Genomic DNA, 17,423 nt, shown 5'->3' with positions numbered 1-17,423 from the left:
GTCCACAAAACTTATGAAGCGACTCAAGACATGATCAGTTAGTGATCACTTTGTGTGTTACGGGTGACTTCACGTGTTCAGATTATGTTATTAAAGACCCAAAGCCATTCATTCACGTGCTGTATTCGTGTTTAGGGATTCCCCATTGGTTTCAGATATAAGAGCGACGATTAGAGAAGTTATGGCTTGAGAGGGAACGATACAATCACACAGCCAAAAGACTTCAGAGGCAGCTTCTTTGCCGAAACCAAGGTAAGCGCATGTTATAAATATATTTAACGTCAGAGATACAAATTATATCAACTTTTTTACGAGTGAATATTTAGCTCAATTTGACAAGAATTTATACTAAAATATCCGTCCAATGATTTTGTGTGCTTTATTTTAACAGTAACGGTAGTGACAAATAAATTTAGATTTTCCATGACTTTTGCAACTACCCCCAATTTTCGTGTAAATTCATTATATTCTTACAATTCAATCTTTACTTTTGTCCAAAGGCCATTTAGGCTTTGCTGTTCTTTTAACTAGTAGCGATGCATTAGCACACAAAGCGCGCGTTCGCCAAATTTTTTATGCCTTACATTCAAAAGTTTCCATAATTATTCGCAACAGCTCCAAAAACATTATTTTACATCTATTGTACCAAATTTCACTTTGAAAAGTGGCACATGTTTTTTGCTCTGCTTGAAAAGGTTTCTTCTATCAAGTAGCTTTATTTTTTCAAAGTTTATTCCCGTAAGACTAATTGGCACATAGGGACAATGACCTGTTGCTTAATCATATCTTCAGCACACCTAGTATGATTATTCCTCATTTCATGTCACCTTATTGTGTTAGTTACTTTCTTTTATTTTCAATCGCTGCTTCGCAACAATGCACAATGAGCAACTTATCAACTTGCGTACGTGTCCGAAATTTTCCCAAAGGAGTGACCAACGAGATCATGATTCGAACAAATGTCCCTATTTTCCAAGAGTGACTCTAACGATGACTTCGCGCTTTAAGATTTGTTTCCTTGAATAAATTGTGCGCCATGACCAGATTTTCCTGCAACATATCATATCATTTATTAAGTGCCTTTTTAAAAACAATCTATCCTTGACTTTGGAAAATAAAAAGTACCGCGTAACAATTATAAGATATTCACTGATTATTAGATTTTAAAGCATTTCGTGCGGAGATGATATGGTTGCTGAAAATTCTCAGCCAAAGTTAACGTTATCTCCAAAGTAAAGTACTGTTTTTCTCCTGAACCTTCCTACAAAAACTTCTCTCTCTGACGCTCTGCGCTGAGGATCTTTTGCAAATAGGCGCACAGGTTCACCCTGGTGGGTTTCCTATTAGTTGAAGAAATCCGATTACATTTTGGCTCTTTCCCGCCATCCTGGATCATTGTTTCAGTCTAAGAAAAGGTTTTTGTCTTGCATCCAATGAAAAACTACCTTTCTGATGCCTTCAGCGTCCCACATTGTCCGCTTTTGTTTCCTGTTCAATTGAAATTTCTGTTTTTTCTGAATATAAGGATTTGGTTTATTTGAACATCGAATTCAAATTCTAGCATCTTAAAAACAATTGCCATTGTGGATGAGATTGAATTATGTTATGCATCACAATCAAAGTCGATAATAGCTGATCTTCTCTTTTGTTAATGGCTTCCAGAGTAATTGAATGGATCACCACATGTCAAAATGAAAGGCATGACCACGACAGACCTAACCGCCTGTGTTGGAAGCAGTCATATATTTTCCACCAAGTTTAACTTTCAGTATCTTTTTGAATGCTTAATATGCAAAAGCAAAGCAATATATTACGAACTGTATCAATATTAGTCCTCTTTGTGATATTTGCAGTTTGTAATTAAAGGCAATCGACAGATGGGCGCAGGGTATCTTTCAATCATAAATTGATTAATCAGTGAGCGTGATTCCACTCACGCGTTCATCTGTCGATTGCCTTTGAATTGAACAGCTGTAATACAGGTTCTGGAAGCTTTCGACACTAAAGAGCTGGCCTATATTACACTTTCTAAAATTTTTCTTCATGTAAAATACAAACGGGGAAATAGAACTACTGCGATAAAAGGATTCGTGGTTTGAAAGGAAAGGTCACTGTGGAGGAGAAATAAAAGGGAAGAGAGAAGTTTTTTCTACTCCCTCAATCATTTCTCCACCGCAGTCACACTCTCTTTTAGCAACTTGGACTCTTGATTCGCAGTCAATATACTTGCCGACAAAGCACCCCTAGATGGCAAAAAGCCTCTGGGTTTCTTTCAAGGGGGTGACACACCCCTCAAGCCCCCTTAAAGCAATGGCCCTTGGTATAGCGTTGTGATTATAAACATGCTGAAACTTGAATCAATAGCGACGATAAGTTCTCAAGAACAGATAACAGGCAAGTGAAGAGTATTCTAACACCATATATTTTTCTCCTGCAGGTCAAAGTTCAATTTCCAACTCCTGACAATGGATCCAAAAAATTCAAGTGAGGTGAGATTTTGGATTTTAAGACACTCATTTTTGAGATTATTGCTCTCAAACCTGCCGTTTGTCGATCTTGTTGGATTGTTTTTTATCAAATTGCTTTCACAGTTGATGAATTTATCCCCTTGGCATCTCTCAAGCCCTTAGTTCCTCGTGAGAAATTACCTATACCTCGTCTTTCCATGCTCTTTCATTCAACCTGAGTTTTTCTTAACCTGGTTGTTTCTGATAGAAGTGTAACGACAACATAAAATAATTTAAGTACATAACAGCGTACATACTTAACCTCGAGATGAGATTCCCAAATGAAGCATTAATAACGTTTTGATATTCCTTAGTAGTGATGTACGAATCTTTAAAACTGATGTAACTTCTTAAAGGGGAATTGTTTTTTAAGCGAAGCAGTCCATGTAGCAATGCAAAATAAAGATAGAGAGCAGGACTAGCCTAATGAATGATAGAAAGAAAAGCGAAAAAGAGGCTCACAAGAGCGAGACTGTGCATAGCGCGATGCATTTATTATGATTTAACATTTTTAGCTAGTCCCGCTTACATTACATTTTTAGCTTAAAATGTTTGATTTCTTTATTGACGAGTTAAAGAATAGCTGCGTCAGGTTTCAGTGGTTAAAGAATAGCTGCGTCAGGTTTTGATAGCAGTAATGGATAAAAATTTCCTAAATCATATTTTAACAAGGTTTAGGAACCAATGAAGCCGAAATTGGCAGTATCTATCACGGATAAATACAATTTCAAACTCATCTCATCAAATGGCAAAATTATTTTCACAGGGTTCTCAAAAACACAACGATGAATCAGTTGATGTTTGGGCCTTGCCTGAATTCAAAGATACGAGTGCCAAGTGGTCGGGTAGGTCCTGCAAATTTTGAAAAAGTAAAATATAACCATTTCTACTTTCGTTATTTTATCCTTTCTCTGCCATCAAAGGTAAAAAATATGCGCTATATATTGGAGCATTGTATAATATTTCTTCAATGTTATGAAATCTGTTCATCCTCTACCTGAAATCGAGATATCTCGTGTCTTTATACATCTCCGGCCTCGTTTATAAAACACTTCAAACAATGTTGTACTGGAGTTTTTGTGCTAATGATTATGAAATTGATTTTGTGGCAACACTAAGTTTAACCTAACAACGGATTTAACTGAAAAACTTGTACATTCTATGATTCAAGCACAAACAATATGAAAATTGTATACGGGCTGAAAGCATGGTGGTAAATCCCAAATGGCTTTCAAACATCCGTGCAGTAATGTTTACAGTAATTCTAAAATTAGACCGTAAATGAAAGCTATGTATTACAACCAGAAAATTAGCTCTATGAGCTATAAAAACACTTTCTTTACCAACAGAGTTGGACGGCCTTGGCAAGGTGAAGCGCGTCGTTATTGTCGTACTGAAGGTGTCTCTGCTGTTAGCTTTGCTGTACATGTTCATTTGCTCCTTGAGTTTTCTGAGCTCAGCCTTCCGTCTTTTGGGTGGCAAAGCAGCTGGAAGGGCCTTTTCAGAAAATGAAATCCTCAGCAACCCAGTCGCGGGACTCATGATCGGGGTATTGGTAACTGTGCTGGTACAAAGCTCCTCCACATCAACATCTATTGTTGTTGCTATGGTAGCTGGAGATGGTAAGTGAAAAGCTTCTTCCACAAGTTTAGGACCTTTTACCATAAAAACAGCCTCTTCTGTATTATTTTAGTGCTATACATTACTTAAATCACTTCTTTACACCTTCTCAATACCTTTGTAGAGTAATAACATGAATCATGATTTGCCAAGTTGGGAAACGGCACCCTTAATGGTGCTGCAGCTACACAAAACACAATTCTCGTGAGAATTATTGCCTACATTTCGTAGGAATTTGAAATAAAAGATCTAGACGAAAACCTTTCAATCGGAGTCGAAATTGTAGAGAAAATAATGTCTGACTCTAGTGTATTTCATTTTGGCTTGTAACCAGCACTACACAAATAGATGTCAGTTTCAAACAATGTTGCACCTTGTAATGTTTTCACAAGGGACACCAAGGGAGATTCTCTTATGTAGCAGAATTACCAGAACCGTCCCTTGGGTCATGTTTTGGAGCCAGTGTGGTTTCTTTTAAGTGATCATGTTCATTCAATTTTGCTTGTAGTTCTCAAAGTAGAGAATGCAATATACATCATAATGGGCGCCAATATTGGAACAACTGTTACGAATACCTTGGTGTCCATTGGCCAGTCTATAGACAGGGATCAATTTCGTCGTGCTTTCGCTGCCGCCACAGTTCATGACATGTTCAACTTCTTGACTGTTCTTATTTTCCTGCCCCTTGAGGCAATAACTGGTTATTTGTTCCGCCTGAGTGACAGAATTGTCGAATCTTTGAACCTCAAAACACAGGAGAGTCTGAAGCAGGACTACCTTAAGAAGATCACCAAGCCATTCACAGATAAGGTCATCAAGCTTGACAAAAAATTGATTGAGAAGATTGCAAAAGCACAAACCGAAAAAGAGCGCATGCAATATGAGCAGAAAAGTATGATTCAGCAATTCTGCGCAGAAAGTCAGCACAATGTGACGCATCTTGCAAATGTATCAGTTGGGAGCTCCTATAAAATGGTAAATACAACAAAATTGGTCAAGGTGAAAGATGTCCCCTGCGACTTTTTATTTCATGGCACCTCGCTTTCAGACAACGCCGTTGGAACAATACTTCTCGTCCTTTCGATTTTCGTGTTATGTGTCTGCCTCGTTTCCATCGTAAAGCTCTTGCATTCCATGTTCAGAGGACGCCTCGCTGTGATGACAAGGAAAGTTGTCAACACTGATTTCCCAAAACCATTTGGATTCCTCACTGGTTACCTTGCCATAGTTTTTGGAGCTGTGTTGACATTTTTCGTCCAATCAAGCTCCATCTTCACCTCAGCACTGACTCCATTGGTTGGAGTTGGAGTTGTGAGTGTGGATCGTATGTATCCGTTGACACTAGGTTCCAATATCGGGACAACAACAACAGCATTGCTGGCCTCCTTCGCAGCAGACTCAAGCAAGATCAGATACACATTGCAGATTGCTCTTTGTCACCTTTTCTTCAACATATCTGGCATTCTCGTGTGGTACCCAGTTCCTTTTATGAGAAAAGTGCCCATGAACATGGCAAAGTGTCTTGGTAACACCACGGCTAGATTTCGTTGGTTTGCAATCGTGTACATCTTCATTGTCTTCTTCGTGATTCCAGGAATGGTGTTCGGCCTTTCTTTAGCTGGCACAGCCGTCTTCTTGGGAATAGGCATTCCAGTCTTGCTGTTGATAGTTGCCATCATTATAATCAACATTCTTCAAAGCAAGAAACCACGAGTGTTGCCTCAACGTTTAAAAACATGGGACTGGGCACCAAAGTGGTCCAGATCACTAGAACCATACGACAAAGCCATCAGCAAGGTATCAGAGCTGATTAAGGTAAAGAAGTCTCAAAAAAGTACAACTTCATACGACGTGAACTCTCATAAAAACGCAGGATTTGAATTAGATGACGTAAAGGTAGATAAACCTCAAAATAGTATTTAAATAGTTATACAATAGAATAGCATTTTCAGCTTTAAACAATGCCTCCATTCATCAATTTCCCTCAGAACTACAGTGTGATATTCTTATTCCTCCTCAATTTTACAGTAGCAATCTTTCACATATCCTGGATCAGCCCCTAACTCTGCAGTTCAGACTCATATGACACCGCAGATTTTTTTATATTTTATTATTTGTGCACAGCATCTTTTAACAATTTAAGTTTAACAGTCCCAGAAAACAATATAGCGCTTATTCTTAACACTTGTCAAGGTTTCTGTTTCAAAGAACTTGGCAGCTTTTTCTTTATTTTCAGCACCGAGCATAAAAAACTATCATCACCATCAGGCATGTTTTTTACAAAAGTCCGTTACCAAATCTAAATCACGCAATAGAAAACCCGTTTAAAATTCAAAATGCTGTTAATATCTTCTTCAGAAACCCTTTCGCTGATTTTAGAGAGCTTTTTAATATTCACATTTCTCTGCAATGCATATAAATATTCTTTTAACCTGTATTTCTGTATTACCCTTTGTTGGGAACCTCATTTTAGCGAAACACATACCGAATTACTTTAACCAATTTTGATTGGCTGTTACTGCTGGTAGTAGCCATTCATGAAATATCAGTTTAGAAAGTTTTTCAAGTCCTGTAAATAGACATACCTTTTTTTTAGAAAAATTAGACTTTCGAAATTCAAAAAAAATGTAACATGATTTTTTTGTGCCTCTCTCTTACGCCCTGTTACTACGATTCTCCGTTTACCATTCAAACCATTTCCATTTTTCCGGACAACTCTGTTTTCGTCAAGCAAACTCTGACACAAAAATGAACGTTTGCCCTGCACTTCGTTTTCGAAGGATTTCAATTTTGTTTCAAATAACTTTATAAATCACATGATATAAAGTCTTGCGTAGGCAGTAAAAATAATGCATTACACCCAATTACATGTAATTAATACATTTTGTAAAAGACGTGACAAACCACGACGATCTTAGCAAGATCACATCTCTGTGACGAGATTTGCAATCAATGTAATAAACCTGAATGTCATCGCAAGGAATGTATGTGGCAACGCCTGCCCTGAATAGCGAAGTAGATAGATACAAAGTGGCACCTTACGATCTCCAGCTTTCAACTGGTACCTCAAGTCTACAGTAGATATTCCTTTTCTCGTTCTTCAGGGTTCCATCTCAGCCCCTGTCTTTGCGATTGCCTTCCCCTCTTTTGTGCTCTAAAAATGAATTGATTTGTTTAATAAGCGAAAAATTGGTTTGTTTTAAAAAAGATCAACTATTCTCAAAAGTCTGAGTTGAAGGAGACAGATCTTTGCCAAGAACCGAGAAGAAATGCAACTGTAGAGAAGTGCCTCAAATTTCAAAATGGCATCAAAACCGGAAGAGTTATCCATAATATTAAAGTAGTTTTATCAACCAACTAAAAGTTAATGAACAAAATATAAATTGAAAAATGATAAAAGTGTGCACACAAAAAAGTTCATCTTTTATTTGGTGCCATAATGATATGTTACAAATGCTTCACAGTACAAATGCTTAACGCACTAACAATAAAACCACTGGAAAACGGATGAAACTTGGTACTTCAGAAATAACGACTATGATACAAATAAGAAATTAAACATATCTTTCATTGACATAACTAAACCAAAACAGGAAATTTTCAGAATCGCATTACTATTGAGTAAACTGACGCAAACTTTAAGAACCCACCATCTTTCCATTCATCCCAAGCTCTTGCCTTTTGTATTTTTTCTTCATCATCATCATCTTCATCGTCGGAGGAATGTTCAGTTGGAGCACTGTTGACGTTTGGGCTGAAGCAAGAAATTGTAAATGCCCTCATATATTGATAGTTTGTGCTTACTTGAAGTATTTAGGCCTTACTATTCACCTGGAAATCAAACTGGGACCTCGCAGGCAGCTATACCATCTTAGCGAAATAACAGCTTACTATCAGTGGTCAATACTTTGGAGGGGACAATGGTCTTTTGTTCTAAAACATTGGGAAAATGTGATGCCATCTTAATAAAACAATTGATTTTCCCCCAAACATTTGGCTACATGTCCGCCCCTGCTTACTATCTCAGCGAAAGTTCTACTTCTAAAGCTAAACTGGAAGCGTAGCACGCATGTTTTGATCAAAACAAGGAGAGGGTTACCATATTCACTAGCATGGCGAATCTCAAGAAAACTTGAGAAGGCCTTCACTGGTAGAGCCAAGTCTTGGTGAAAAACTCTATTGAGATGGAGGGCAGGTACCTAATTTTACGTTGGAAGGCATTCATCAAAGTAAAAAGAAGATAGCTATAAATAAAACTGAAAAATGTATTACCAACAAATTGATTAAAAGCTTTTTGAGGGTTGAAACTGTTTATCTAGCGTTGAACAAGTCTATGCTAGGTATTAGAGATTGTCTGACAGGAGTGTTAACCAAATGGCTGAAACGTTAGCAAGCGGTACAAACAATGGTTGCACCTTAATTAAATGTCTGTGAAGGTCGCAAATGCAGTAATGGTACCAACATGCTGTACAACTAATGCTTACAGACCAATTAAAACCATACAAATAATTCTATTTAGTCGACGTTTCGGTAGAGTTCTATCTCTAATAGCTCAATTCTTTTTACGTTCCATCCCTGGAACCTCCAAATGGACTCGAATAAGACACATTGGGGACTCAACACAGCTTTAACGGTACGTAAAAACGGAACAGCAAAATCACCTAAGCAATTAGCAATATAAAATTCCTACTTGTAGTCTAGAACGACTTTCCCATCTGCGATTTGCTTGTCCATCCACTGTTCAGGTGTCATGGAAGGCAGACTGGGGTATCCAGCGCCAAAAACTTTTGACTGAAAGAAAAGGCTATCCGCTCTGAGGACAAATATTTCCAGAGAATTTCATATCGATAAATCATTACTACATTAAAGATATTATCTTATCAAATAGTAAGAGGAAAAAGGATACAGAAATACATTGATACTGGAGAAGCAGATCAACAGAATTGAATGGATAACTTGCTCTCATGTTATCATATAAGTAAATAACGATCCCTTTCAATAAACATAATATAAACATTATAAACTTAAAAATACAACAAGGGAGAGAAGAAATGGCCGTTATCCTAGAAACACATGTCAACCCAGGGCCATAGGTATGTATTGAAAAGAGAAGGAACGTGCCCCGCCTATTACTTCCTACGCAATCGTGTCTATCCAAAACAAAGAACTAACGATTAACATTCAAACTTGTTTTGCATATCACATGCTTCCAACCTCTTTCCATGTGCAGTTTTCAAGCAGTGAAGTATTATAAAAGCTGTGAACTATTATCATTAGCGTAACATTCAACATTTTAAGTCTTACATTGCAGAAACACTTCTTCAAGACTGTTTTGATTAGTTTTTCAGTGTAATTCAATAAGCAAGGCAATTAAGCCTGCTATGAAATGAAAACAGCTATGGAAAATATTGCAACTTCGATTACCTTAATAGATTCCTTTGTGATCAATATAGGTTTAATTGGCTGGAAAGAAGAGAAAACACATGTTAATTTCGAAATTTTATGATTTGTTTCAAATTCAGTTTCAAGCTTCAAAACCTTAAGAAATCAACTAAACTACTTTATTATGAAAACAATTAAACAACTAATAATTAAGATCACAAACAAACTAAACTAAACAATTAACATTGGAAATCAACATTGTCAAAATGGATACATACTCTCGCTGATTACTACTCGCTGATTTTTGCTGCAGAAAAGTTCTTTACATCATCATATCAAAAGTTAAAAAATTCATATATTCAAGATTTTTTTCATATTTCACAAGATTCATTCTACATTCAATCAGAATTTCAAAACACATAGAAATAAAAAAACGTGGCTATTAGTCTAAAATTCTGAAAATCAATAGTTAATTTAGAATTATGACTGTCATTAGACAAACCATACTAATACGTAGAAGCAATTATGCATGAATTATCAAGTAAATATGTTTTTGTGGTCAGCAGAATACTGAATAATGATTTTAACGATACAACGACCTATTTTGCCTTATTGTTTGCAGATATCAATCAATAAAAGCAATCTGAAAGCAGGGCAAGAACCAAAACAACAAGACTACCTCTCTAGGTTTTGGCTTTTCTTCTGGCTTAATTTTTCCTGTTTGAAGCTTTTTCATATGTTCAAGGATTTCTAATTCGCCTGAGAAAATAAAAAAACCACAAGATTAAAATGCAAGTATTTTGAAGAATAACTTCTTTTATAATTGAGTACTGTGAACTAAAGACGTTCCAAAACAAAAAGTTTTCATTCAATATTTCAAGCTTTCCAAATTCATCAAATGAATTTGGAAGGAAAAACTATTCAATTGTGATTGTCATTTTTATTTAAAAATCAACTGTTCACGCAACATAAATAGCTGATTGTAATCAATTTTAGATAAAGTTAAAATTGTTAAAATTGGAAAAATCAAAATCTATCATCATTTATACTAGTATATATCGATGAAAATATTTGATTTTTACTGCTACAAAATACTGCAGCTGACTTTTCTGAAGAAATTTAAAATGACATCATGCTGATTATTATTGGCTAAAATTCGCCTTTAGCAGAAGTTCTGAAAGACAAAACATGACGGCCACTAGCATTTAAAAAGGTCTTCTTTCTAGGAGGCCAAGGGTTATTGGTTTGAATGTCGATTCTTTTCACTTCCCTACCATATCCCCGTGGACTCGCTGACCAATAGAAATCTCAAAGGCCCTGAATACTCCAGTCATACCTGCGTTTATCTCTAAATTTCTGGGGATATAAGACCCATCAATCGGCAATCGCCTTCAAACTGCACCGGAATTCACTGTCATTTTCCCGATCAACTTTAAATTGCTCAGGATTATATGGACATTCCTGCAATGAACGTACCACATGGGTGTAGTCGAAATGAACTACGACCCGATCCAAGTCCAGTTTTGCGACCAAACATTGGAACACTTACTTGTTATCAAGGAGAGCTTGTCTACACTTTCGTTTACCCACAGTCGGATCCAAGATAGATAATATTCACGCTAAAAATAAATAACAAAAGGTTCAATGTATTAACTGGTAACTGCATTCTGCTATGGAGTATGCTAATACATTGAATAAATTTCGAACTAGAGGAGGGTTCTAGACTTCTAATGGTAAATTTTCTCCAGAATGAAAAATATGAAATTGGAGACATAACCTTTGTTGCTTTACTATTTTGAAATTGAAGACAAAACCTTTGTTACCTAGCAACTTTGAAATGTAGTAATTCTTTCCAGTAATATAAAAAAAATTATTAGAAGGAGTAACAGAAAATAGGCCTCAGACAAATAATGGCGATTGGGGACACATCACAGCATTAGCGGATAAAACTGGTCAGGAGAGGCTACATTCAGCAATTTACTTGAATACTTTTCGGATTGAAATTTTAAAAATGAATGAAACATAAAATTAACCTGCGTTTCTTCATCCACACTTTCCGGAGACAACTTCAATTTCTGTTCCAGTTTCTATACAAAAAAATAGAGAAATAGAGGCATTTTGAGAAAATGAAAAGGACATTGAAATTAAAGTAATGGCATCTAAAAGTTCAGTAATTTTATCCATCTTAAAAACCTGTAAATATTTGGCCGTTTTCAATCAGTTAGTCTAACATCAAATCAATGTGTCATTATGAAGTTCCAAGTCGAGAAGGAGTCAGCTGTCAAGTCAATTGTCAACTGAAAACAATTTGCTTTTCCATTGATAATTACCAGCCAATTTTCAATACAGTTAAATACTTCACCAAAATATAACAGAGAAGAAGCTCTGGATGTACTTGAAAATAGAGCATGTATCTCTTACTTCGAATCACAAATAGTAATCTGATATCGTTTGGAACGTTCGACTCCTTTGTCTCTTGTAATAAATTAGTAGGATTTAGCAGTAAATAGGCAATGTCAATTTATCTAAAAGTAAACTTACAGAAATTTTCTCTTTCAGGGCTTTTGTCTCTTTATATCTGTCTACTTTGGCTTGTCTGTCAGTGGAAACATTTGGACGAATAGGCTTGGATTCATTCTCCTCATCAGCACAGAATTTTTTTAAATCCTGCAGCAAGACAAGATTGAAATATATAAAGTTATTTCCATGCTGTCCGTGAGGAAGGTATAAAGAGTAAGCTATATTTGGATGTATATTAAAGAACAAAGAGAAATTTGCGACAAAAAGGGTCACAAAATCATAGACACACGAAGAAGCTAAAGAAAATAAATGCTCAAAGAACATTGATATTAAGGTTTAAGTGTTTAAAATACTTATTTTGCCGTACTCCAAAAACCAACCCATCTACACTTCATTAGCAAAAGTATTGCACAGGCTTAAACAGAATCGGCGGCACTACAGCAAAAAATTTTAACGAACCAAATTTCAAGTGGCCAAAGCAAGATTCATAAAAGTTATAAGAAGAATTTTTAACTGAAATATGTTGGAAAATTTATCAAGGTTTGGTGTTAAATTTGTAAAATGCAAGAATATTGTTGATTTGTGCCTATTATCAAACAATATCGACATTTGCAAAAACCCAAAAATTGAACCATGATGAAAGAAGTACCTTTGAAACATGTGCTTTCAAATTGCTTATATTTGCACCAATTTGCAATATCTTATTCAAATGAACACAGGAATACTTATTTTATGTTTTGGTGTCTAGAACTGCTCATTTTCTCACTTTTGTTAGAGAATATGCTAAACTTTTTGCTCGGAAATTTTTGGAGCTGCAATGGGCCTTATCAACAACATTTCGTCCTTTCATTAAATGAAAATACTAAAATTCCTGCGATAAACAGGTTCACTCAAGTGCCTCAATAGCTGTAAAAGAGTAGGAATAATAAAATGGCTTAAAATATGCCACTTTCCACCAAATACAAGGCCATTAATGACCAACTTTGTACTCCAACACCTAAATGTGATCTTTTAAATGTTTTTCTCAACTTGTCATGTCGTGATTAACAGAGCCTGTTACAAAAATTTTTTGACAAACTTTTAGCAAGTTTCACAAAGGTTTCAAAGCTGCGAGACTGTCCGATAAAAAGTTACATTTTTTAACGTTTTAAAAAGTAACTTTTTACAATCTTTAAATCAAAAGTGTTGCCAACAGTTTGAAGATTGGTTTGACTGGTTATTAACTATAAAAATACGCCTAATGGCTGCAAAAAAGTGGTTTAATTTTCGATCACTGTGTTTTTTACAACGCGGTCGCCATTACTCATTTGTCAAACCTGTGCAATACTTTTGTTCACTAAGTGTACATGGTATCTAGGGATTATTTACACACATCTTTTACAAATCAAATTAAGCATTAAGAAGATAAACAGTGTGATGACAGGCCTAAATTGTTTTTCTTCCTGTTCTTGTATTTTGACACAATTCCTTTTTGTACCTAAGGTTTATTTATATCATACATGATATCGAAGATTCTAATATGTAGTAATAATATGTTTCACCAAAATATATAATATGTTTCACCAAAATATAATTGGGCTATTAGCATAAATCATTTATGAGATATTTAAAAAGCTAGGAAAGTGAACAAATTTGAAATCACAGCCTAAAAGAATATTTGAAATTGAGAGTAATGTCCTTCATATTTTCATAGTTTTATGTCTTCAACGCGGCACTAATTGGACAACTACATTGGTCATGTGCTTGTGTTTTCTGATTGTCCTATTTCCATCCATAACTGGGTATATATTTTTCATTATGTTCCTTCTGACCCTTATTCTGATGTTTTATACTCTAAGGAGTGTTAGACGAAAAAGCTTTAAGTATGTTGTAAATATTTCCTTTTTTCAAAGCCATTTTCATATTCTCAAACTTTAAGGATTGTGTTTTTCTATTTTTCCTTTATTCTATTAAACATTAATAAACATCATAACATTTAAGGTAACATTTTAGGCAACAGAAAGGAACAAAGCAAAACGATGATTAGAATCCAATACGTTGAGAAATAAAATTTTAAACCAAATTAAATTAAAAGCTACTCTTATGCACTGACATACAGGGCCTTATCAGAGTAAATGAAATTGATAATATAGGGTGGTGATGTCGGATTGGTTGATGCTCAGTGAAGTCAACAGAGAAAATTAAGATGATGAAAGAAGAAAAAGAACAAGAACAAATGTTGTTTGATAAAACATTAATTTTTAAAATTATTCCAAAACTGGAAGACCATATGAGTAAGTCCCATGAAGCACAGAAAGTGGATATTAAATATATAATGATCATAGGAAATGGGGTGTTGTCAAAAAAGATGACTGTGGGAATGTACCTAAACATCATATGACAATGAAAACATCCCATATCTTAAAAAATAAAACTCACTAGGTCTGTTATTGAATAATCGTTGCATCTTTGAAGAAAGTCAAGAAAATAAATCTGGAATGAAAGAATAAAGAAAAATATAATAAAAGAATGACAGAATTATTGAAAAGTATATTTCAAAAGTAATTGAATAAACAGCTCATTGACACTAAAATGTCCTAAGATACAACAATACTAAAATCTTGATGTTATTATAAAGAAGTTTTTTCATTTGATAAAGTAAACATTCTGTTATCTCATCAATCATATGTGAACTTTTAATTGTTCAAGCAGCAGCTTGATTCAAATAAAAATTTTGCTAAAAGAGGCACTAAGAAACATTCCTGTTTTTTTAAATGAGGAAAATATACTGCCCTTTGATCATTCTTCAAAGGGTTGTTTAGGGTAAAATGGCAACAAGGAGTGAATGAGCCCCCTCTTGGAAATTTTTAAGTAGATCTCCAAACCCTAAGGCCCTTGTATAGCTAGTAACCATGTCCTCTGCATAGTTTTTACTGATGCAGAAAATGGCAATGTGATAGAAATACTCTTGTTTCAGAATACACTTACAAAGTTCCTGTACTAGCTGGGATGTTAGCTTACTTTTGATTTTGTAACATCAGAGCTCCTATCATTACCCTGCTGTAAAAGACTAAGCTCTCCCATGAAGGCCGGTAAGAGGAAGTACCTAGAAAAATATGATGGAAACTGATTATAATCTGATAAAGCTATTCCTAAATTTTGAAGGGTGGCTGGCAAGTAACAACATCCAAAACTACTAAGAAATAAAATGATGCTGTATACCTCAATACTATATAAAAGACAAGAAAATCACCTGGTTTTAATAAAAAATTCTAGTTTGATGATAACTTTACTTTTTTCAAAATTTAAAACGCTTACATGAAAGGAACTGAAAATGAAAGTTTCTTGCTTAGTTCATATATTGTCAAGTTAATATGTTTGCTTGTTACAGGAGACAGAATAATAAAATTGTGGCTTAGTTTTCATTGTTTCTGATTAGATTATCTTAGCTGAAAAAATGTACAACTTGTAACCACCAACCTCAAATTCGTAGCAGATACTTCATCTATGTGTTCATTTCTACTAAATATACTGATCATGTTCACCATTTTAGTTGAGTCTTCAAACAACTTTATAGCTTTAACAATATCATTCTGTAAATGAACAATAGAAACTCTCATATAATGAGGCAAACCTGGCCATTTGAGGAGAGCCATTTAGCTTCCCTCCAGGCTCTCCTCAAATGCTGGAGGGGAGCTACAGATTGCTTTATTTTTCTAAAAAGCAAATTGATCTCCTTTAATCAATTTTTCCTTTTTTTTCTATTCTTATTTGTCTACCAATAGCTAACCAGGAAATTACTAACAGAGCTGCTTACTCCACCCCAGCTTTTCACCCCTGTTTTGCTAAAAATCTTACTGCAAGGCTTGATAAGGGCTGTGGTATTCATCCTGGCAAGAAACAGAGCATCAATAGGAAAAAAAGGTAAGATGAACTTCCCACTAAATCCATATCTAAATAAGACCCTCTGAGAATAAAGTTAAAAATAAAACAAGAATGTATAAAAATAACCTTTAACTAGCATCATTTTTCAGAGTTGACACTTATCTCAAGCTTGGCAAGGATTTAGACAGAGTTAAAAGGTTTAAAAAAACCAGTCAAAATTCTAAAAATCATCATTGCTTTTATTAATTTTTAATGCTTAAAATTTATGTCATTTTCATAAATATAATCATCATCAGTGAAGTTCAAAATAACATTATTCAAATTGCCCCTTAGATGAGACTTCAGATTCATAGCCATAGTAGGAGCAAAACTTTGCCTGATCTTACTGACAGTTAGGGGAATTAAATATTGATACAATTTTAGGCCGATTAAACAAAAAGCAAAATATCTGAGGAATAACAAAGATATTAAGTTGAAAATTTTAAAAATTTCACATCTCAGCTATCTCCATCACTGAAACAAGTTTTTGGCAAATTCAAGAAAAATGAGATAAAAATATATTTTCATTCAAGTCAGTTTTGCCTTGGTCGACTTTTTGCATAGCCATTTTGACAACTGGACTTAAGAAAGTTCTTTGGCAACTTTCTGTGTTATTACTTACACATATATTTAGGCAAGTTATTTTTTATAAACTTCAAAATAAAATTGTGCATTTACCTAACGAATCTTGTATTAAATAAACTTATTATTTACTCTTCAATGTGAAAACCATACAACGAAAAGATTGGAAAGGATGTCATGCGTCCGATTACGGCTTCAACCGCGCAATATCAACAGATATTATTATATAATAAAATTCATAACTTTTATATTTAGCTGTAAATAGTAACCACGTAAGTTGAACTTGTAGGCATAGTGACCTCCGCCGCCAAAATCGCAAACTAGCCAATCTGGATGATGTACTTTTATACAACAACAACATACATAGAGAAGTCAAACAGGACGAAGAAAATCCCTTAAAATACCAAGAAAATCACCTGAACTTCTTCTGAATTAGTTGGAACGTCCCTTTCTTGGATACTTAACAACGACTTCCAGCCTTCCTCAAAAATACTTTTGAGTGCCGTCTCGCTACTTCCAACATTCTCGGCAGCCATCGCAAAGATTCAAAAATACCTCTCTTGGCGCAGCCTCGTATCAAATTGTTGCCGCGTTTTCACAATTCCTTCCACTTGAGTTTTTGAGTTTCTGAAAGGAAATCTTGTCTAAAGGCTGATTTCCACGAGGCAAATTCCGCACCGAATTTACTGCGAATTCGCTTCGAAATTGTCTTTGATTTCCACGAGACTGTGAATTCGCTGCGAAATTATATAATGATTTCCCCCAAAACTCAATTTAAAGGCACCCTTTTCAGAACTGCACGCATGGTGAATGTTCCAAGATTGTTTTCTTACAAATCAAGCAAATTCACCATGCTTTGACTGGTTAGTAGGTGCTGCGAAATAGTTTGCCGCGAAAAAGTAGAACTCT

The 17,423-nt window shown here is 35.0% G+C and overlaps 2 protein-coding genes across 2 annotated transcripts; one reads left to right on the top strand and one right to left on the bottom strand.

Annotated features, from left to right (window-relative positions):
- The first annotated feature begins 159 nt into the window (after positions 1-159).
- LOC135682718 (sodium-dependent phosphate transport protein 2B) lies at positions 160-6,564 on the top strand. The gene is made up of 5 exons (XM_065197726.2): positions 160-252; positions 2,438-2,489; positions 3,274-3,352; positions 3,857-4,129; positions 4,636-6,564. Exons 2-5 carry the CDS (start codon positions 2,466-2,468, stop codon positions 6,048-6,050), a joined length of 1,791 nt encoding a protein of 596 aa, XP_065053798.1. The 5' UTR covers positions 160-252; positions 2,438-2,465; the 3' UTR covers positions 6,051-6,564.
- LOC135682720 (immunoglobulin-binding protein 1) lies at positions 6,463-17,088 on the bottom strand. Its single transcript, XM_065197728.2, has 12 exons — positions 16,931-17,088; positions 15,489-15,601; positions 15,030-15,114; positions 14,448-14,501; positions 12,051-12,176; positions 11,543-11,596; positions 11,059-11,128; positions 10,189-10,268; positions 9,552-9,590; positions 8,818-8,918; positions 7,778-7,881; positions 6,463-7,281 (listed from the first exon to the last, which is right to left on the bottom strand). Exons 1-12 carry the CDS (start codon positions 17,048-17,050, stop codon positions 7,241-7,243), a joined length of 987 nt encoding a protein of 328 aa, XP_065053800.2. The 5' UTR covers positions 17,051-17,088; the 3' UTR covers positions 6,463-7,240.
- Between the last annotated feature and the right edge of the window lie 335 nt (positions 17,089-17,423).

The sequence above is a fragment of the Rhopilema esculentum genome, chromosome 16 (assembly GCF_057945365.1).
Source record: "Rhopilema esculentum isolate cy_ngs chromosome 16, ASM5794536v1, whole genome shotgun sequence".
Taxonomy (NCBI): Eukaryota; Metazoa; Cnidaria; class Scyphozoa; order Rhizostomeae; family Rhizostomatidae; genus Rhopilema; species Rhopilema esculentum.
This window is presented reverse-complemented; position numbering and strand designations above follow the sequence as displayed.

Bases quoted from the DNA above. Each gene is read 5' to 3' on its own strand.
- LOC135682718 (XM_065197726.2), top strand. From the start codon at position 2,466: ATGGATCCAAAAAATTCAAGTGAG. The intron at 3,353-3,856 runs GTAGGTCCTGCA...CTTTACCAACAG, and splicing joins TACGAGTGCCAAGTGGTCGG to AGTTGGACGGCCTTGGCAAG. The intron at 4,130-4,635 runs GTAAGTGAAAAG...TTTTGCTTGTAG, and splicing joins TGCTATGGTAGCTGGAGATG to TTCTCAAAGTAGAGAATGCA.
- LOC135682720 (XM_065197728.2), bottom strand. From the start codon at position 17,050: ATGGCTGCCGAGAATGTTGGAAGTAGCGAGACGGCACTCAAAAGTATT. The intron at 11,129-11,542 runs GTTAATTTTATG...ATTTATTTTTAG, and splicing joins GTGTGGATGAAGAAACGCAG to CGTGAATATTATCTATCTTG. The intron at 7,282-7,777 runs GTGGGTTCTTAA...ATTCATTTTTAG, and splicing joins TTGGGATGAATGGAAAGATG to AGCACAAAAGAGGGGAAGGC.